The 22968-nt window shown below is 47.6% G+C and overlaps 1 protein-coding gene across 5 annotated transcripts in view; it reads left to right on the top strand.

The window, feature by feature from the left end:
• ABA3 (molybdenum cofactor sulfurase (LOS5) (ABA3)) overlaps positions 1-22968 on the top strand; it is a 107647-nt gene that overhangs the window by 80915 nt on the left and 3764 nt on the right. For all 5 annotated transcript variants that reach the window (XR_015269359.1, XR_015269358.1, XR_015269357.1 and 2 more), the window contains exons 10-15: positions 7743-7899; positions 8339-8441; positions 8692-8817; positions 8926-9003; positions 9088-9189; positions 15738-15816. Coding sequence is in view for 1 of the 5 variants with exons in the window: in XM_086821395.1 (XP_086677521.1) it covers positions 7743-7899; positions 8339-8441; positions 8692-8817; positions 8926-9003; positions 9088-9189; positions 15738-15816 (645 nt within the window). In the remaining 4 variants the exon portion in view is untranslated. The remainder of the gene's footprint in view (positions 1-7742; positions 7900-8338; positions 8442-8691; positions 8818-8925; positions 9004-9087; positions 9190-15737; positions 15817-22968) is intronic.

Genomic DNA, 22968 nt, shown 5'->3' with positions numbered 1-22968 from the left:
TGTCTATGTAATCTGAGATCTCATCAATGTATAGACCAAATAGAGTAGGAGACAAGGGGTAGCCTTGCTTCACCCCGATAGTGCTGTGTATGATCTCTAAGTCACCTTTTGGAGCCCGTACTTTGCCTATGACTGACTCATAGAGTGTAATGATTCCCCACAGCATCTCTGCTAGCACTCCCATATCCTGCAGTCTCCTCATCAGTCTGGCTCGTGGGACAGTATCAAAAGCTTTGCGGAAATCCACAAAGCAGTAGTATATCCATTGCCCATGAGATCCCCCTCCTCAATGATCCCTCGTAGTGTAAAGATATGATCTAGTGTGGAGTGCCCTCTCCTGAAGCCTGCCTGCCCCGGTGCTCTGAGTCTCTGCTCCTCGGACCATCTACTAAGCTCATGCTCCAAAATCGAACCATAAATCTTGGCCAAGGTGTGACCAATCATGATAGTCCTATAGTTGTTGGGGTCCATGGGGTCACCTGCTTTCAAGATAGGTACAATAGTATTCGATGACCAGCTGATAGGGAAGCCCTCACATAAAGCCCTCTTAAACATGTGAACCAGTAAAGGGGCTAGCGTGTCCCTAGCATGGGAGAAATGCTCAGTGAGGAGTCCATAATGATCCTGTGCTCTCCCAGTCTGCATCCTGTCAATAGCATCGCTCACCATGCTGAGGTGAAAGAAGAAAGAGTGTGGGGGACGAGGTTCGGGTGGATGGGGGAGAGGTGGCTGCTTGGGCACATGGTAGAGAGAGGTGGCATAGGTGTGCCAAGGTGCTGGGTGAAGTAATCGGAGTGGGAAGGTGATGATCCTCGAAGATCCTCCAGGCCTCCTTACAGTCCCTTCCAAGAAATAGCTGGTATAGGTCCTCCTCAAGCCTGGCTAGGTAGGCTCTCTTCTTTCTCTGTGTGAGACGTCGAATGTCACTCGCGCCTGTTGGTGAGTGGTGGATCCTAGTGCCATCTCCCGATGTAGATGGGCTGGGTATCACGACAATCCTTGTTGTACCAGCTATTCTGTGGGACAGTCCCTCCTGGTGATGTAGGGGTGGCTCTGGAGAGAGGACGTATGGAGGGTGCCTGAAAGGTGTGTAGTAAGCTCATCAAGTGGGATGTGGGGGTCGAGGTCGGAGAGGATGTGGTAGACATGATCAGAATAGTTGGAAGAGGTCTCTCTAGTGAAGTGGTATCTCGGACGGTGATGGGGCAAAGCAGGTGGTTGCATGGTGTATCGGCATGTGAGGGAGAAGGCCAGGTATGCATGGTCGACTGCAACACCGATGGGGCGAGGAGAGATGGTAAACTCCGGAATGAGTGGGATCAGAGAGAGGGATCCCATTAGATAGTCCACTGTACTAGCTCCATGTCCGAAGGGGTAGGAGGTGGAGGAGTTGGATCTAGGCCATCTAGCCAGGCCATTATAAATGGCTAGCCTATGAGCCCCACCGAGGGCTAAGAGATACTCTCCATAGTTTGTGTGGGCTGCTGTATCGTGTAATGTCCGCTCCAGATCCGTACCCACCGTGTCAGTCTCCTGGTACATGGGATCATCTGTCTCAAAGAAGGGTACATGTGCACCTGCGGTGCGGGCATTGAAGTCTCCAACGAGGAGGATGCCCCCTAGACTGGAAAACTTCATAATGTCACCATAAAGGGGCAGGTACGGGGACTCTCCATGGGTGGCATATTTAGAATTGGAGGGTGCAAAGTAGCACACTGCAAGGTAGATGTCTCGGGCCCTCTCTGTCTGGATCCTCACCCACAAAAACCGTGCGGCCTCATCCCGTCCGACCACCTGTATCACATGTTGAAGCTCCTCCCTGTATAGTAAAGCCACCCCTCCCGACCCTCGGGTACCCCCTACTGTGCGTGGGTGTGGGCGGTGAATTGACTCCCATTTGTATCCTCTCACCTCTGGAAGCCGACTCCCTTGGCACTGATGAGTCTTTGTGTATACGACCAAGTCTCTCCCTCTAAATGTCTCCTCGAACAGACCTGCATCTGTCTTGAAGGCGCCATTGCAGTTCCAAACCGCAATCTCTAGCTTGGTCTCATAGGTCTCGCACCGTCATTGGGCATGTTGCTTGGTGATGATCACCCTCCCATCTCTGTACACTGCCCATTTCCCTGCCTTCCATGCATCCAAGATGTGTGGCATGCACTCCCTCCTCTGTGCCACCTGTGCTAGTGTGAGATCGTCTTCGAGGTAAGTCTTTTCTCCTTTTTAGTGCCCGCCTTTGGTAAGGAATGCTTGCCTCGCTTCCGACCCCGCAAACTTGAGGACGAGTGCGCGTTCTTTGGTGGTGTCTTTGCCCACCCTCCATGCCGACGAAGGGGGTATTAGCGATTCCCAGCTTTCTGCACAGTGCTATGGCGTCTTCTTTTGGCGAGGCTCCTTCCTTCCATCCCACCACTCACATTCAATGCCCTAATCTTCCTTCTTTTCTCCTCTTCAGGTGTGTCATTGATGATGTTTGGGGATGATGGTGGGTTCCGTTGCTTCTTGGCAACCTCAATCCAGCTGCCCGCATCTTCCACTTGTTTCTGTGTCTTCTTAATCACCTCGGCCCATGTGGTTGCCTCGTTTGCCTTCTTCTCCTCTTGTTCCTGGAGGGTCTTCATTTGCTTTCTAAGTGTATTCAGCTCATCATTGAGGGATAGTTGAATCTCTCCTTCTTCAAATTGAGTACGTGCCCTCAAGGTCTCGTATTCCACTCTAAGGGTGGTGACTTGGGCCTGGAGCTCCGTGATTAGTGAGGTGTGGTGGCTGGTTTTTGCGTCCAACATTTGGACCATTTCCTCCTGCATCTTGCTTAGCTGAGTTGCCATGTATGCCTGCATGTCTGCCTTCCACCTATCCATCTCTTCTTGCATGGAGGCACACAACTCATGCCTAAGGACATCACTATCCTTGTTCTCCCCGAGCTTCTTTTGTAGGTGCTCAATGTCCGTATCCTGCATTTTGCATACTTCTCTCATGGTGGCCAGGCATGTTTTGATATGGGGGTCGCCGATCTTCTATGTGCTCGCCTAAATCGAGTTGTATTTCCCCTCCTCCTCACCTCTAGTCCTTGTTGCCGGCGAGCTGTCCATGTTGGACTAAAGGGGTCCCCCTTCTAGTACTGATTTTGCTCCTTAGCTGGTGGCCCCCATAGATGGCTTGCTGCAAGTGGGGAGGCAAGTAGCAGCAGATAGGTATGTTGCTGCCTTGGGGGCCTGAGCAAGAGCGGGTGGGGAAAGGGAGCGAAGAGAGAGAAGCGAACAACACAGGTACGGAGAGAGAGAGAGAGAAATGAAATGAAATGATATATTAACGTCTCTAAGAGGCCACAGTGGCCTATGAGACCAAAACTGAGAGTACATCTGAAGTTGGTGTCTCATCAAAGAGAACAACTAAATGAGACTAAAAAGTACAATAAACTGATTGTCCTACAGTTATAAGAATAGAACTGTAAGACTCCGAGATGATACTGAGTAGAAAATACTGGAAAATACTGAAAAATGTATATCAGGTAGATCCGTGTATGCTGATCAGTTGAAGTGTTGCCCTCTCCTTAGATCAAGTATCTCCGCCATGGGGCTGTCTAGAATGGAGAGGTCGTAGAAGCGAGGTAGGTGCCTCCGATGCCGAGCAATAATGGCTCTGATCTGGCGATGGTGAGGATGCCGTGGTCGGGATCCTGGTGGGCGTGGCCGACGAGCACGACTTAAGATAAGTGCTCTATCAGTGGTGACTCCCTGGGAGCGTGGTCGGTGCCCCGATGCCCCAATGGAGGAGGTATCAGGAGGTGTGTGGGCTGGGTTGCTGGTGCTGGTGCCGAAGAAATCTGTCAGGGTCCTCTGTCTAGGTACATCATGGCTCGGCTTCCTGTCTGCCAAGAGGGGGAGCGAAGAGAGAGAAGCAAACAGATTGTGGTGGCGGAGAGAGAGAGAGAGAGAGAGAGAGAGAGAGAGAGAGAGAGAGAGAGACGAACAGATTGTGGGGGCCCAGAGAGAGAGAGAAGCGAACAGCATAGGTACGGAGAGAGAGAGAGAAAAATGAAAAAAATGAAAATGAAAATGATATATTAACGTCTCTAAGAGGCCATAATGGCCTATGAGACCAAAACTGAGAGTACATCTGAAGTTGGTGTCTCATCAAAGAGAACAAGACTAAAAAGTTCAATAAACTGATTGTCCTACAGTTATAAGAATAGATTTGCAAGACTCTGAGATGATACTGAGTAGAAAATACTGGAAAATGTATATCAGGTAGATCCATGTATGCTGATCAGTTTAAGTGTTGCCCTCTCCTTAGATCAAGTATCTCCGCCATGGGGCTGTCTAGAATGGAGAGGTCGTAGAAGCGAGGTAGGCGCCTCCGATGCCGAGCAATAATGGCTCTGATCTGGCGATGGTGAGGATGCCGTGGTCGGGATCCTGGTGGGCGTGGCCGACGAGCACGACATAAGATAACTGCTCTATCAGTGGTGACTCCCTGGGAGCGTGGTCGGTGCTCTGATGGCCCAATGGAGGAGGTATGAGGAGGTGTGTGGGCTGGGTTGCTGGTGCTGGTGCCGAAGAAATCTGTCAGGATCCTTTGTCTAGGTACATCATGTCTCGGCCTCCTGTCTGCCAAGAGGGTCTCTCTATGTCTCCTGAGCTCAAGTAGAAACAATCCGAGGCATCTCTGATCCTCAAACTCCATGACCCTGCGTAACGGCCCAAAACCCTCTCGGAAGAGGCAGTGATATCTCCCTCGGATCTCATAATAGACTATACATCGGCAAATGTAGTGTTCCTCTGTCTCTACCTCCTGGTAGCATAGCTGACAAATGCGGTCATCCACGATCTGATGCACATATCGCCCTGTCTCAATCCGCAGTTGGTGTGATGAGGTCCGGATCTGTCCAATGGCACAACGTATCCCGTGTGATAGGTGTACATCCATGTACGTCGGGCGGGTGATAAAATCATCCGGTGAGAGGTGTAGAAAATGGCTCTTGTAATGAGTCATTTTCGTGCCCAAGGGCTCAAGGGGGCTAGTCCATGTCCTCTCTGTGTCCACTGTGATGATATCCATCCTGATCACGCGGTTTTGCTCTGAGCGGGTGAGATCCAAAAATGGGCAATCCAGACTGTAGCGAAAGGGTGGTAGTGCCTCTATCCGCAAACCATGTAGGTCAAACCATGATCTCATCTAAGCGTACCAACAATGAGTATCTCCATCCTCTGCCAACTGTATGGATGAGGTCAATGCCAAACGGGAGTACCTTTGCTGAGGGAGCTCCCATAGCCACTGTAAAAAGGTAACTGCCTGGAATAGGGCCTCGGTTACTACTGGTGGGGCACCCAGCTCAGCCCGAACAATCTCATGTGGTACTGATGATTTGCTCCAAATCATGCTGGCAATCATCATAATCAGTGGTCTCTCCAATTGCCTCCATCCCTCATCTGTCCCTCTTTGAGAGAGAGAAGCGAACAGATTGTGGGGGCGAAGAGAGAAAGAAAGAAAGAACGCTGTATTAATGTCTTCAAAAGGCCAAAATGACCTTTGAGACCAAAAGGTTACATCATATCCATGAGGTACATCATCTTGTGTACAAAATAGTAATAAAGAAAGATAAGAAAATTCTAGAGCTATAAAATTTGATCAGGTACATGAGCAAAGAGGTCTCATATCACCCTAATACATCCCTTGTGGGCCGCTATGACATGGTGCTCAAGGTGGTAAAATTGAGCCGGTGCGAGAAGGTCCTGCGATGACGGGAGATGATGGCTCGGATCCTCGTGTGGTGGCGTGGCCATGGGGTCTGGGGCGTCGAGCTCTACGTAACTCAGTGGCTCTGTCGAGTGTCACACCTCTCGGCCGAGCTCTTGCACTAGCCTGTGGTCCGGGTATGGTGGGTGGATCGGCCCTCGGAATGCTGGTATGGAAGAAGTTGGTGAGAGCCCTCTGTGTTGGTCCTCGAGCAAGTACAACTGATCTAGATCCCACTAAGGACTCCCTGTGTTTGTGGAGCTCTAGAAGAAAAAGTCCTAGGCATCTCTGACCCGGGAAGTCCATGATCCTGGAAAGTGGTCCGAACCCAGCTCGGAAGAGGTAGTGGAACCTCCCCCGAATATCATAGTATATAATGCATCAGCTATATATATATATATATATATATAATGAAATGAAATGGTATATTAACGTCTTCAAAACGCCAAAGTGACCTATGAGACCTAAGTTACAACCATGTGAGAGAGAGAGAGAGAGAGAGATATTAAGCGTCTACTACAGACCCAATGGGCCTATGAGACCAAAGTGATACAATAATGTCCATGGCATATCTCATCATGGAATGGAAAATAAAACAGAGAAAAAACATAAACAAAGCTATCTCATTGGGGTGATACAAAACTGTCCATGGAAACTCATCATGGAATACTAAGAACATAGAAACATGAGAGTAACATCAGCTCCAAGTAGATGGTATACCACTCTCCAAAATATCAAGCATGGGGCTAATGAATATGGCCGAGAGGTCTCCCTCAGCTATGTCACGTGGAAAGGTAGCTTGATGGCGGTGGAGCATGTCCTGGATCTAGAGCTGATGAGGTGATTGTGGCCGACGGGGGGGCGGAGGGCGTCGGGCATGCTGGAGTCCAGAGGCTTGGTCCGAGATAACTCCTCTCGGGCGAGGTAGGTCCAGAGCAGCTCATGGAGGGTCCATGATATATATATATATATATATATATATATATATATATATATATATATATATATATATATATATATATATATATATATATATTAAGCGTCTACTAAAGACCCAATGGGCCTATGAGACCAAAGTGGTACAATAATGTCCATGGCATATCTCATCATGGAATGGAGGGGGGGGGGGGTGGGGGGGCAGGCGGAAAGGGGAGGGGAGGCGGCGCAGGCAGAGAAGGGGGGCAGCAGGGAGCGTGCGCAGAGTGGAGGGGCAGGTGCAGCAGCGTGCGGGGGGGTGGGGGGGCAATGAAACTGGTGGGGGGATGCATAGGCAGGCGAGGCTGAAGGGGGGGCGCAGGCGATAGTGATGGGGAGAGGCTTAGGCAGCTGGAAAAAAACGCAGGAGGGGGGGAGAGCTCAGAACCGCGCTACAGCTGAATGATGCTTTGAGCACTAGCACTTACTATCATGTCTCCTTATGGTTTTAGTAGTCCAAATTTGACTCTTAAGTCACACAAAACTTAAGCTGGTAGTATCATAGCTATGGGGAAAATGGTTGAAATGCAGGGTCTCCAGGCTGAACCATATTTGTTTGGGGGTTCCCTGGGCCTGTTACACTTTTCTGCCATTTTGGCTTTCTCTAGTCTTATTAGCTGTTTCCCACCTTGCCATTTCATCCATCCCTCAACAACAGCTGGCGCTTCCCCTCTGCACCCCCATTTCAGGCCATTTGTAGGTTGAACGACTTACATTTTTCATCAACTCTTCTCACCCACCTTTCTTCTCCTCTCCCTTCCTTTTGTCTTCCATTTCCTGGAGTCCCTTGCTTTTCCCCCCTTTCTCTGCCTAGCTGGTATCTCCCTTGTTGACCTGTCATTCCCCCCGTTGTGTCCCTCGCAAAATTGCCAATGCTCATTTCTGATTCCGTTTGCCTGTTTCCCATAACTATGATTAGTACTCACCAACTTTTGACAATATATGTAGTTGTTCTCTGTTGATTTGCTAATGTGATTTTTCTGGGAGAACAATAGCACAATGTGATGTGTCCCTGCTTTGTATTATAGGTACTGTAGCAGCTTCTGTAGCAGACGTAGACTTCGTTCAAAAGAGAGAGAACATTGAGCAATGGTTAGAGGATGGAACTGTGCCCTTTCTTGGGATCGCTGCTCTACAAGGAGGCTTTACAACTGTTAAAAAACTTGGCATCTACAATATAGGAATGTGAGTTTATAATGCTTTGATGACCCAGTAGTTTCTACCTAGCAACTGTTATTTTGATGTTGGTTTGTGTAAGAGCCATCAGTAACAAAAATCATAACAATTAACTTATGAGCTATCTCTGATCCTCTTGCACTAGCTACTTATCTGCTTTTGGTCTTTCTTTCATAGCTTTACACCCCTCTTTCTTAGGCCTCGTTGTGGACAGATCTCAGTGTTAACTCATCCCTTCCCTCTCTCCATTAGCTGCTTACACTGATTGTCTCTCCTCTCTTCTCTACACATAACATCATACCATGGAAAGGGCGCCCAATACAACACAACAAAAGTTGTGCTGCAGTTGGTTTCTGCCATGATGTTTCTCATTTGATTCTCTAATGCTCAGATGGGCAGTTTCACGACCGTGGCTAACTGATGAATGGATGTCTTTTTTAATCTACAGGCATGTCGGATGCCTTGCAAAGTTTACAGCTTCCCAGTTATCAGGATTAAGGCACAAGAATGGGAACATAGCTTGCGTATTATATGGGAGTCATGATTCAGAGGTAAGTGTCATACGAGGCATGATATCAATTCAAATCTAATCAAAAGGAAATGCAATGTTTGTAGTGTAGAGGATCTGTATTTTTTTAAATTAAATTCTTCAAATATTTTGACAAGGAGGCATGAGACATGCTATGAATGCTAAATACAAGGAGACAAAGGGACCATGGATAAATGCTAAATAAATATTGCCCTGGCTATGAGATTCCTTGCTTGTTAATTTTGTAGTATTCTTGTGCTTGACTCTTGCAGAGTTACTGGGGTGATAACTGCAATCAGGGTCCAATCGTGACATTTAATTTGAAACGTTTGGATGGATCGTGGATTGGCTATCGAGAGGTTGAGAAGCTTGCATCATTTAGTGGCATCCACCTTCGGGTAAGTAATGTGAGGTTTGATTTTTAGTTTCAAAATAATTAATGCCTTCTTGCAAAAAGTAATGATAATAATAATCAGTGCCTCGTGTTTTTTCATGCCTTTTTTCAGACAGGCTGCTTTTGCAATCCTGGTGCGTGTTCGAAATATTTAGGCTTGTTAGAGTCAGAGATTCGAGCTAACCATGAGGTGAAAGTCTTTGAAAGCTACTTAAGTTGCTGGATTAAGGATGCTAAATGGTAGGTTTGATTCATCATGAAGGTGTTTTTATAGGCTGGCCATGTATGTTGGGATGATCATGACATCATTGATGGGAAGCCAACTGGAGCAGTTCGAGCATCATTCGGTTATATGTCTACCATTGAGGATTCGTTGGTATTTCCCCTACTTCCTAATCTTGAGCTTAGCTAGCCCAGGAACAAATTACAAAATCTATTGTTTCGGCATTAGTGATGATTGTAAGGAGAGTGTCCAATTAACGTTGATGACATTCCTGCCATGATTCTTTATAAATACAAAGTGTTTGTAAGGTTCTCATGAGTTCTAAAGAATGAAGTCTTTTATCTTCTTCAACTTGCCTACTAGTAAATTAAATAAAAATATTACCTAATCCTATGATAAGGTTTGTAAGGTTCTCATGAGTTCTAAAGAATGAAGTCTTCTATCTTCTTTAACTTGCCTACTAGTAAATTAAAGAAAAATATAACCTAATCTTATAATAAGGCTCGATTAACTTTGCATTAGTCCATCTAGTAAGGTTCATTGAATGTTTAAAACAAGAACACAAAGCTCCTCTACAGACTATCTAGATCGCGAGTAAACCTTCAACACCTGTCCGGAGCAAGTAGGTGACCAAAAACCTGGTTTGACAGGTCATATTCAAAATGCTCACCTGTTTTGACCCAGCTGGTTTTGACCCAGCTGGTTATGACAGAGGTTTACACAAATAAAATAAAAAAACAACATCGATCCCAGTTCTGAACTTGGTGACACTTTTGGTAGCTTTCCCAACCTGTCTAATTTTTCAAATGCTATCAGATCAATTCTCTCAATCCATATTTGTGCCAAGCTCATGTGCGTGTGAGGATGGTTTCAACCCATGAACAAATCTTGTTGCTGATGATCTTGTTAAGCACAAGTGACAGCCTGCAGAGTGAGTGAGGTGCTAGCTGAACTTCTTGTTTGAATTATGAGAAAAGTAGTTGCACCATTGCATTTCCACTTGGTAGTACAATGGACTAAACTCTCCGAAGCTGGCATTGAGGAATTATGACTTCGATGACACCTAAGTGCACCTTCAAAGATGTTTCAATTCTGAGAAAAGTAGTTGCACCATTGCATTTCCCCTTGGTAGTTCAATGGACTAAACTCTCCAAAGCTGGCATTTAGGCATTATGACTTCGATGACACCTTAAGTGCACCTTTAAAGATGTTTGAGTCATATCCATCAAATGCCACATTCATTTGACTTGGGACTGTGAGCGTCCTGTGAGACGTCAAGTACATGGTCTGCAGAAACTATCCTCCAAGAAGCCAAACAAGTCTGGTTAGCTTGAAGTTTTGCCACCACACCCAAGGGCTGTCTGGTATGTTCTCCTTGGTGATGCTAGAAACTCGGCTCTTTCCAAGAAGCTGACATACATGCGCCGAAGGGAGCAACCGTTTGAAGATAGAATCTATCCAAAGCAAGGTTATGTGAGCAAGTCTTAGAGTGTGTCAACCACTACCAGTTAGCTTCCATCTGTGTCTTCTCTTCTGTCTTCTGTATCAAGCAATCTCAAGTATATCTGATGAGAAGCATTATGTCTTAAATCCTCCAAGAAAAGCATCACCGGTGCATGATGGGAAAAGGTGCTCCCCTGGTCCTCTTAAAAGTTCAGAAAGGCATGGTCAGGGTGTCTCATGATCCTAAAGCTAGGCTCTCAGAAAACCTCCAAAATTCTGTCAAGTTCCTTACATCCTGCAGAAGAGAAGGCCCTTGCAGTGGAGAGGACACCGGCCGCAAAACCACCACCAGAGCGCTCCCCCCCCACCCCCCCCCCCCCTAACACCATCCTTTTAATCCACACTAGCCACACTTTCCCATCAAACGTTTATGTGCATGGAACATGGACACATCATGCTTGGAAAAAAGTATGGAATCTCAAATTTCTTCGACACAAATGCGCCTGAATCTTGTTCAAAATTTTACCAAGGCACTAGTAATCAGAACAGGGCAAGCTTTGTGTGATCCTTTTTCTCTACACAAATTTGGTACTTGATGTTAATAAAGCCAATGCATTCTTCCTACAACAGCCCTTCCCACCAGACATAAGGTGTGGTACAAGGCAGGACACACTGAATTTAAATACCCTAAGAGTTTCTTGCTCTCCAGGTTCTCTAAGGGGGTCTCTGTCTGCCATGAAGCCCAATAGAGGAGTAAAGTGGAGTACTTGTCTGCGCGCCATGAACTGCCAGCCTCCAGGCATATACCATGCCTGGTGAACACTCCCAGCCCCACTGCGGAGGAGAAGGATCCAGTATCGGGGCCAGCTACTCCGGAGGGATGGAAGAGGCGATGTCGAGGCTAAGTCGGTCTTTGCCCTGGATCTCAATAAGGCCTCTCTCCTGCGTCTCTAGGGGTAGCTGTCTGAATGCAAGACAATCTTCAAGTGACCTAGCGGGGCCGGTACTCAAGGCTCCCCATGGTTTGTGTGGGCAAGCCCCGAGCATGTGACCACTAGGCAGACTAACCATAGGATTCCAGATCAGAGGCTGCCGGAGCCACTCCTTGGAGGCTGCTGGAGCTGACTTTTGCAAGGCCGGCCTGAGATGATCCCCAGCATGCAAGAGACTGGCTGCAAATCTGTCCTCAAATACTGGACTAAAGCCACGTGCCCGCATCTCTGTGAAGATCCATCTTGTGCTCTGAGGCCAAGGTCCCCCAAGATTGGCATGCGGGTGGAGATCCTAGCGAGAAGGAAGTCCTTCCAAGGCTCACCACCCGGAAGAAGACCTCAAACAATCAACTTGCCCAATAGGGCACGGCTTTGAATGGAGGGTCGATGATGCCCAAGCCCCCTTTGCGTTGGTGCTGAATGATCACTCTCTAGGCCACCTTGGCCATGGCCATGGCCAGTCTCCCATCACTGCTAGCCCACAGAAAGTTCTGGATCAAACGTTGAACATGACTGGTACATGCCCGGGAGAAAGACCTGCAGGAGGTAATGTACCACATGGTGGCAAGAGCCTGGGTTGCCACCACTACCTAGCCAGCTAGGAAAAGCTTGGCCAAACTCCGGTATAACAGCTTGTTCAGAATGCTTAGAAGAAGGGGGGCAAGCTACTGCTCAGGGGAGATGTCAATGCCTACCTGGCATCCAAGATAACGAACTGGAGTTCCCCTCTGGACCCATTGAAAATCCTCAATTGGTTCCTTGAAAAAAAAAAATCCTCAACCGGACACCAAGTTGGGACAAGCGATGAGGCAACCCAAACTCCACACGACTTGTGCTAGTTGATCTGTGCTCCTGATGCAAGACAAATTCTCAATCGCCTCGGTGAATCTTTGGAGGTTCCTCTCAGGTATGCTATTGTGTCATCGGCGAACTCGGAATCAAGAAGCTCCTCTTGCACTCGAATGGGGAGAGGCAGTCCCTGGAGTCTCGTCTCCTGGGCAGAGAGAAAACTGCTCATGGTCTTGGCGGTGATGAACAGGAAGAGATAAGGTGCTAGAGGGCAACCCTGCTGGACTGAGCGTGAAAGTGGAAATCTGTCACCTCTAGCATCCTGAATAAGAACTTGGCTATGAGAAGCCGAGTAGAGTCCCGATACACCTCGGATCCACTCCTCTGGGAAACCCATCCTGCACATCGTCCCCTCCAGAAAGCCCGAATATACTCTGTTGTAGGCTTTCTTCAAGTCGAGGAGGAGAACAATCAGATGCTGTTGCCGCATCCTAGTTGACGCGGTCGCCTCCCAAAGAGTGAAGATGATGTCTAGAATACTCCGATCTTGAATAGAACTGGTCTGTGAAGTACCATGAATCAAGTGGGGGAGAAAGGGTTGCAATCTTTGGCTGATGGCCTTGGCTAGAATTTTGTAGGCAGTCCCTAGGAGGGTGATGGGTCTACACTGCCGGATCTCCAATCAGTCTTCACCCCCCTTGGGAATCAAGTGGATGAAACCCTCCGACAACCTCTCCGGCATGGCTTCTGTAACCATTCTCATTGAAGGTAGCCCTGGGGCCACCTTTCATGAGATCCCAATGCCGCAGAAATAAAGAGGTTGGAAGACCGTCATAGCCTTTGCCAACTCCTCATATGTGAAGGGGATGTAGCAGACTAGGATGCCCGTCGTGGAGGCACACTAAATCACTAGGGTTCTCTCTAGGGCAGTATACCCTCAGGAGTTGGCATAGGCTAGGGAGATGGTGATCTCTTTGTCCCACTCCACTATGCACTCACGCAGACTCAAGAACGGAACACAACACAAGAGCTACCTAGAGTGACATGAACACAACACAAGATGGGAGTCGGCAACCACAAAAGCATGTATTGCATTGGGGATCCTCCCTCAGTACACCAGAGTCTCTTTATATACAATAGGCGTGGCCCCTTGGGCTATCACGAGCCAAGTGCTAAAAGTGGTCACTGACAGATGCCGTTGGAGTAGGTGAGAGGTGCCGAGCACAAGTGAGCACCGCTTCATCGGTGGGTAGCCAAACTTGGGGAGTGGGTCCGTCGGAGATTCCCGCCTTGTGTGATTGGTGTGTGGCCTTGTGGTTCACGAACTTGGTTGCCGATTTGGGGGTGCCCGATCTTGGGGGTTCATGAGCTTGGGGTGCCTGACCACTAGCAGTGAGGGTGGCTACAGGTCCCCCACCAATTAATCCGTTCACCGTCTTGGTGAACACCAGAAGCAGAGGCACATGTTGAGGTGAAGCTGCAAATGGACCGTTATAGGTCCAGGAGAAAGTGTTGAAGAAGTGGGACCACCACAGCTTGTCGAGAAAGCAGGATGCCATATATTCACCAGAAGAGAGAGAGGCCGCATCCGAGACGAGAAGTAAACCTGATGCATGCTGGTGTGTGTTAAACTGAACTAAGCAACAAGCAACGATCCAACCAAGAACAATATAGTAATGATCATGTAGCAGTTCTGATGGTATATACAATGAGCTGCCATGAAAGGCAGAATAACATAAAAGAAACAGTCTAAAAAAAAACTAAGAGCAAAAACTAGAAGTGGTGTGGTCCTCCGAGGTCACATCCGTCCACCAGAAGGACCGGGGGAGTTGGGATGGGTAGGAAACCCCTGAGTGGTACCAGTGGTGCTCGTAGGAGTGCTGGAGGGTGGCGCTGCAGGAACAATGCCAAGACCACCAAAAGCGAACTGGAGGGTCTGTTGAATCCCTTGAAGCTGCGCTGCCTACTCCCGAAGAGATGGAAGCTCGGAGAGGTCATGCTCTGCGGCCTCAAGGCGAGAGCGAGTAGTCTCAAGGTCGGTCTCAGTGGGGGTGAGGCACGCCCGTAGGGAGGCTAACTCAGCTTCCAAAGTGGATTGCCAGCTCTCAGATGCTGTAAGAAGGTGGCGCAGCTTGGTGAACTCATGACGTGACTCCAAAAGAGAGACCTGGGCCTGCTGAAGATGGTGCTGGAGATGTGCTGCGGCGTCTGAGCGGGCCTGAGTGAGGGCAGCCTGTGCCTGGCGGAGCTCAGTGTGTGTGTGTTCCCACTTGCAAGAGAGAAGGATGAAATACTCTGTGAGATGCTCTGAGTAGATCTGTGTGTCGAGGGAGATTCTGTCGAAGAGCGGATGAGGCGGAGGGCACGAGCATAGCGAGGCAGGGAGAGAGGGGGAAGCCTGGTGAAGGGCAGATGTTTCAAAGCTGGTCAGGAGTGGCATCAGTGAAGGGAGAGCCACTGCAGGTGCGGGATGGCGAGGAAGAGGATGAGTGGGTGGCGGTGAAAGAATGGGTGTCGGAAGAGGATGGTGAGGGTGGGGTGTCAGACGAACGGGTGGAGAGGCCCAGTGAGGTGTACAGCCGCCAATGGACAAGAACTGGCAGGAAGGGGTGGTGGTGGCGGCGGGGAGTGGATCTCCTCGAGGGAGGGAATCAGGTCGAGATCAAAAGCGGGGGGGGGGGGGGGTGCGGGTGACAATAGGGGGTGTCAAGGAGGCAGGAATGCAAACTAGAGCGGGGGTGGAAAGAGTGCAAGCGGAGGCAGTAGTGCCGGATGGAAGCAGGGGAGATCCAGGATCCGAATATGGTGGTGGCAGCAACAGTGGGGGAGAAGGAAGCGAAGGTGACCACAGGGCTGGAGCTGCGGGGGGTGGGACGGCGGCGTTGGCTAGGGGAATCCTGACGTACTTATGCGCGAACCCGGTGGCGCGGATGGTGAGGAGGAGAAGGGATGCTGCCGGTATGGGCGAGGCGAAGAAGGATGGTAGTGAGAAGGATGGTGGTGAAGAAGCGGACCAGCCATGTGACATGGGTCTTCAGTCTGAAGAGGTTGGCTCGGAAAATGTCCACAAAAAGACCAGTAGCAAAGGGTATACGAGTGTTACAATACATCCATTAAGTAACTGAATCATGGAATAGAGATAAAACAATCTAGCTAAAACATCAGAACATCCATTGGTATGATATCCATGAGAGAGAGAGAGAGAGAGAGAGAGAGAGAGAGAGAGAGAAAGAAAGAAAGTTGTATTAACGTCTTCAAAAGGCCAAAATGACCTATGAGACCAAAAGGTTACATCATATCCATGAGGTACATAATCCTGGGGACAAAATAGTAATAAAGAAAGATAACAAAAATCTAGAACTTTAAAATCTGATCTAGGTACATGAGCAGAGAGCTGTCATATAAAGTTTCAAGTAACTTCATAATTTTAACCTTCTTATGGTTGGTATGCCACTTAACAAAGAGTTGTCTCAACAGGCTTTACTCGATTTTATACGCAAGTATTTTGTGGACAATTCTGCATCACATTTATGTTCGAGTTTAAATCAACAAGAAGGTTTGCTGTCACATGGTTTATCTACTTCATGTCAAAACTGGATATTTTGTGACTCAATTGTTTTTAAATTTTTTTAGTGAAAAAGTTTTGTGCAACATGACTTTTTTCTTTGAAACAACTTTACATGTTCTCAACAAATTCTATATAGAGTAGGTCTTTGCACTCCAAACCATTTTTGGCATAATCAGAAGTTTACCAGTGTAACAGGCAGTGTCGCAGATTGAATCAAGTGATCTAAGGTCTGTGCAAATTATCAAACTTCATGATCCTGGTTTGATTGTTTTTTAAAGTATAAAGTAAATACAAGAAAGGCCCTTCGTAAAGAAATTCATAAAGAAAAGGTAGACTCACTTCTGATGGATTCAACATGAATATGATGGTACAAAACAAAACCAGAACGCGTATTAGACGTAACAGGGCTGAAGGCCTTCCATAATCCTAGAAGATCCTTGAATCCTACTCTAGATGCATGCAAGGGTAGGTTTAATATCCAACCAGATATTTGATAAAGCTTGAATCTATAGTGTATGGGCACAAGGGCCTACAGTGGGATCTTCAAACCTACAATGCAATGAAATTTCAATTAATCGTAAATGGCTAGAAGTGAAGCTTGAGCTCCTGAGTGCGTCCTCTGAGCAGCCCGCGTCATGATTCCGTATGATAATTTGCTTCCTCAGGTCTTCCCCAAAGAGTACCACAACCTCCTCCATGCGCCCAGCAGTACCCTTGGACAGGTCATTGAGACCCCCCAGACGATAGCTTCCATGGTTGCTAGGGCTGTGGGTCTCCCATCCATGAGGGTGCTCATAACCTCGTCTGATTCCTTGCCTCAACGGCTCTTGATTTCAGCAGCGGGTGTTGTTCTCTAGACTCCCCGGAAGTGTTTCCTTTTTTTTTTTTCTTTTTCCTTTATTTCCAAGAAAATATCCTTCCATTACCAAAAATGCAGCCAAAACAGCAAAGTACATGACCCAGTCTCAATCAAGGGAGACAAGAAAAACAGTTGGAGACAGAGGGACTCTTCCTCACAGGCTGGCCGCTCTCGGAGGAAGGCTATCTCATACAGTGGGTTCTTATGCTCCCGAAGCTGCACTAAAAGGCAAATGTCGCCGTGACTCCCGGGGGTTTCCACACCTAGAACAGAGAGCTAGCCGACTTCCAACCGCCAGCGCCCATTGCCAAGCTCGTGAAAGCTATCTGCCAAAGGAAAAGAGTAAGCTTCTGGCCACAAAAGCTACCCCACAATCGTTTCCGGAAATCACGGAGGAAATGTGTGGGGCTGCCTTGGACTCTGGCAGTGTACTATTGTTGCTGGTGTACAACCAAACTACCATAATGTCTACAATCTCTCTCCAGCCACTTTGGCCAGTGGAGGGTCAACGTGCCATCTGTGGTCATGAAAACTGATCATTTTCACCCTCAGTAAAGTGCTGCAGTTTGCTGAGGTCTTCTGTTGAGGGGGGGGGGGGGGGGGGGCGGGGGGGGGTTGGCTCAATCTGCCCTGTGGCCCTATAGAGAAAGTCATGACAGTGCCTCCATCTGCACCATGCCGAGCTCCTGAAAGCTATCTGCCAAAGGAAAAGAGTATGCTTCTGGCCACAAAAGCTATCCCACAATCATTTCCGGAAAGCACGGAGGAAATGTGTGGGGCTGCCTTGGACTCTGGCAGTGTACTATTGTTGCTGGTGTACAACCAAACTACCATAATGTCTACAATCTCTCTCCAGCCACTTTGGCCAGGGGAGGGTCAACGTGCCATCTGTGGTCATGAAAACTGATCATTTTCACCCTCAGGAAAGTGCTGCAGTTTGCTGAGGTCTTCTGTTTGGGGGGGGGGGGGGGGGGATTGGCTCAATCTGCCCTGTGGCCCTATAAAGAAAGTCATGACAGTGCCTCCATCTGCACCATGGATTGCCATCGGGATATCACGTCTTGTTAAAACCCCTACCCACGGGGGGGGGGATTGGCTCAATCTGCCCTGTGGCCCTATAGAGAAAGTCATGACAGTGCCTCCATCTGCACCATGGATTGCCATCGGGATATCATGTCTTGTAAAAACCCCTACCCACGGGGTGCCGCCGGGGGGGGGGGGGGGGGGGGGTGGTGGTTCAGGGACCGGTGCGAGCCACTCAGGACGGATGGAGGAGTAAATGTTGAGGGTTAGCCTTTCTCGGCCGCAGATCCCTGCTAGGCACTGCTCTCGAGCCTCTGGTGGTAGCCACTTGAAGGTGAGCCATTCTCCAAGAGACTAGGTTGGTCCCGTCCCTTGCTCAATGCGCCCCATGAGATGTGAGGATGGGAGCCTAGCATGTGGCCACTAGGAAGGGTAATCAAGGGGTCCCAGACTAGCGTGGCTGAAGAAGTCTTTCCTTGTCTAGGACTGGGGGAGACCAGCGAAGAGAAGAATGAATGTGGTCCCAGGCTCGGAAGTAGCTAGCCGCAAATCGGTCCTCAAAGGCTGGGTTCAAGCCGTGGGTCCTCTCTTTGAAGATCCATCTCGGTCTTGGGGGCCAGGGACCACCAAGAGCTGGAGTAGTGCGGGTAGAGATGTGGGCCATGAGAAAGTCCTTCTAGGGCTCACCACCTGGGAGGAGGCCTCTGATGATCAGCTTCCCCAGAAGGGCTCTGCTCTGCATAGAAGGATCAATAATGTGTAGGCTCCTTCTATGGCGATGCTGAATGATGACTCTCCTAGACACCACTTGGCCGATCTCGCTGCCTGTAAGTTGCAGATCAACCATTGTACCTGACCGATACATGCCTTGGAAAAGGCCTAGCAAGAGGTGATGTGCCACATGGTAGCAAGGACCTAGTTCACTACCACTACTTGACGAGTGATTGAGAGTGTGGTTGTCTATCTGGTCTTGCAACTGTGACAGAAGAGGCCTAACTGAATCAGCCCTGCAAGAAGCTATGTGGAGAAAGGATAACAGCCAGGAGACCATTCATGGGCCGGAGCTCGCTGCCTGGGAGGAGCTAGTGCTGTAGGTGAGAGGCCAGGATCCGTGGACTCTCCACACATCCAATAACTCTCGTCCTATAGAATTTACCCAGGGAGATATACCTCTGCGATCTATCCCAATCCTCTCCCAATTGGCTCATCCTGTAAGATGTGGCACTCACAAGCTTAGACCTTGGGATCCAAAACAGTCCTATGATCGACCATAAAGTAAACCAACATAGAAAACATCTGTGAAACCCGTCCCGATGCTTTCTAAATCATGTGTCTACCAACATCTAACTTAACTGTTATTAACTACAATTAAAATATTCCATTATATTATGAAGTCCTGCTGAATTTACAAAATAGAGGGTGGGACCAGAAAATCACCCTGTAGACATACAAGAACATCTCCCATTACAAAGAACAAAACATTACCCTTCCAATCCGCATGGACGTCATGGCTATAAAACCATTCTTTTATAACATCGACCCCATCTAGATTCATAATCAAAAAATTTAGGGACTCTGTATAACTTTGGATAGATATTGGTAGACTGAGACACAGGCATGTCGCAGATTTGTCCACATCCCGCCAGTAGGTTCACACGATACACGTGAGTGATTACTTGCGTCTTCAGTCCTAGTTTCTTGTGACATGTGAGGGAATGACCGTCGTAAACACAACCTTAGGCTAACTAAACTTCACTTAATGATGCTTAAGAGATAGACAAATAGTGTCAATGCAATGCAGCTATATTAGATGAATGGGTTACAATGAGATCTAAATAGATCTATGATGCTGTCCTAAATGAAGATCCTTCTCGGGATGAGATGAATGGGCTGAATGCTGAAGATGAGGACTGTTCCTTGCTCCAATGCTGAGGTCCACCCTTCGGTGCCGGCTTCCCTCTATGTAGGAGGTAGGAATGATGAACTATATGCTGAATATGCTGCCTATGTTGCTGAATATGCTGATTTGATGACTATATGCTGGATGAACTGCTGTCCCACTGACTTTCCCTTGTCTCCTGGGAAGGAAACGCTGAAGGGAATGCTTGGAACTGATGCGATGCTGTCTGTATGCTGAAACGCTGATGTACTAATGCTGAACTGATGCTCTCCTTGTTGCCTGGGAAGGAAACGCTGAGGAGATGGATGATCTATGCGTTGCTGAACTGAGATATCTGATGAACTGAACTGAGATCTGCTGGACTGAATGGATGCACTTCTATATATATGTGAACATGGCTGCTGGTCGGCCAGTTTGCTGCAGTCGGCCAGCCCCTAGATGCTCACGACTTGTTATAAATGCCTAGAAGGCTGTCGGCTGCCCATACCATGCTGTCGGCTGGTGCTAATGTGCTGTCGGCTGGTGCTAACAACCCCGAGCTGATGCAAATGAATGCCTTACATGCTCATGAAGACTAAAGTACTGATGTTGGTAGTGAAACACCCCCATATACATGCTTATGCTGATATATGCTTGAATAATACTTAGATGTCCTGTTTAATGCTTGATGATGCCATGCCACTTGTACACTTGATGGGTGTGCACGTGACATTTCTGCACAAGTTTAGCATTAGTGAAGTTGCGAGTGCTACCAGAGTCAAAAAGGACGTGCACAGTCTCCCCTAACAGTTACCCATACATACATATCAAGTCGGACCAAAGACTGCCATGTTGAAAATGCATTCATGCATGTACTCTGACCTAAAACATTAATATCAACGGAAGTAATATGAGTGTTTCTTGTTACTTAAGTCAAATGAGCTGCCTTGGGGTTGGTCTTCGTCTATGGACAACTCACTTTCAAGTGACCCTTCCGATTTCAAGTGAAACACCTGCTCTCCCAAAGGTTCTAATGGTGCTTCTTATCCTTCTTTAGACTAGACTCACCCAAAGCCTAGGTTTGGTTTTGTGGAGCCTTCTCAGCCTTAAATTTTCATTTACGTTGGAAAGCTTGCTCAGAGGCTTTTGTGGCTTGAGGTTTGTGGGAGACATTTCTCTGAATCTTCCCGGCCATCGTTTTCTCATAAATCCTAGCGTACTGGATGGCATCCTCTCGTGTCTTGCTATGATTATTCTTCACGTGGAGCTTGTGTTCCCATGGATAAAGAACCCACCCAATGTTGTGGCATCCGTGTGTGCTGCCTGGGACTACAACTCTTTGAATCTCTGTAAATATGTGTTGAAAGACACATTCTTCATATCCAAGTCCGCAAACTTGGCCACTACATCAAACTCATGCTCCGCTTGGAGGAACTCGCCTTGAAACTGCGCCTTGAAATCCGCCCAAGTAGTGGGTTTATCCGTGAGTTCTCTCTACCAAGTAAGGGCCTTCCCCATTAGGAGACCCCTGACCATCTGTATCCTCCGGGCATCGAGGAAAGGGTGAAACTCAAAGTGCACGTTCCAGCGGTTGAGTCAGGAGTACAACCTTCTGTGTCCTCTCCTCTTCTCGCCTGCAAAAGCATCTGGCGTGAAGTAAGGAGCTACGGCAACCGCACTTGGAGTTGGGACTGAACCAACCATACCCTCTGAAGAAGTAACATTTGCTCCTGTAAATACTGAATATCAGCCTGCAAATCTGCTGAGTTTCTCCATTTTTTCCTCAAAGTAAGATTTTTCTACCCCTTCCACTTCGTCCTGCTCGTACCCAACAGGCTGCCTATTGGGTTGAGGGTTCTCTTTATGGTCCGATAGGTTTTCATATCCAAGCTTGAAACCACTAACATGTTTCCTTAAAAATAGTCATCATATCTTTGTCAACTTGCATGGAGCTCACTCGCAGCAAATCTTTGCAATCCACATAACTAAGCTGTGTTTATTCCCATTTTCATCAGTACAACTGTGAATGCTTAATGGTACGAGAAAATTAAGGACAGTTTCACTTAGTCTTTTTTCTCTCAATTTCTAATATAAAAAATTCCCCCAACTTTTCGCGTAAGGGCAAGCCCATCTTTTTGTTGCTGCCACATCAGCACACAGATCGGTGACTGATCTCAGCCCTTGTGTGCCATGGGATCAAATTCCCACCTTGTCGTTTGGAAATCCTAGTGTAAAATACAAAAGTAGCATACTTTTAGAGTCTCAAAGGGGATCTTGGCGACTTAAATACCATGGGTCATACATGCTGCTGACGGAGGGTTTGGGTGTGGGACAAGTGCATTATCTCACTTGTTGCACATGAACATGCCAATCAGGCCTTTTAGAAGCATAATTCTACCATAGACTTCTTACACCCGCCAACTTGATTATGGTCTCCCACCGACAAAGTTGAAGTATTCTTTGTTGAAGATGGACAAGTTGTAACTATTTGGCCCTCCTAGCTCTATTTCACATGATGAAATGCATGCCCGGACACCAGATAGGTGGAAGAAGACATGGGGACAGGGTCCATAAGGTTTGATTAAGAAAAAGCACCATTCTTGATCAAAAAGCAAGAAAAAGCAAAAAGTCAAATAGGGTTGACCGCGAGTCAAGGGCACCATTGGAAAGAGGATACTGAGCCGGACCAAAAAACTAAAAGGCGCTTTCTCAAAAAGTAGCTCTAAGGCCAAAAAGCAAGGCCTTAAAGCCAGAAAAGCAAAGCACCAAAAGTTGACTAATATTTCATTAATAAAAGTAAAAAGAGAAAAGCAAAGCATAAAAAAGGCAAAGCAAAAGCATGAAGGCTTTTTGGCAAAAAGCAGGGTCTCTTACAAGTATAAAAAGGATTGGACTTCTCTTGTAGTACCATGAACAAGATCATTGAAGAATAAAGGAGATCGTGGAGTGTGTGGGCATCATTATGATCATGGAGAGCTTCTTCTTCGCCATCAACCAACTTACTTTTCAGATGTACGGTCATCCCTAGACTTGTATGGACATATGCATGGGCGATATGGATGCGTGTAAGGATCTGTACGGACATGTGTGGAGCTGTACGGACATGGACAAAAATTTCAGAAACCCTAAAACTGCTCTAAAAACCCTAAAAACAGCTTTTTGGATGTTTTTATCGGCCAAGAACCACTAAAATAGGTATTATATCAGTTTTCTTGTTAGAAAGAACTTTTCCATGGTTTTCTTGATCGACAAGGTTGTAGGAGTCGTGGAGATTACTCATGGGAACTTGGACTACTTGAACTTGGATATGAACTTGGACTTAGAGCTTGGATATGGAACATAGAGCTTGGACATGAACATGGAATTTGGACTAGGACTT

The sequence above is a fragment of the Cibotium barometz genome, chromosome 27, assembly GCF_041138505.1.
Source record: "Cibotium barometz isolate CiBa-2024 chromosome 27, ASM4113850v1, whole genome shotgun sequence".
NCBI lineage: Eukaryota > Viridiplantae > Streptophyta > Polypodiopsida > Cyatheales > Cibotiaceae > Cibotium > Cibotium barometz.
This window is presented reverse-complemented; position numbering and strand designations above follow the sequence as displayed.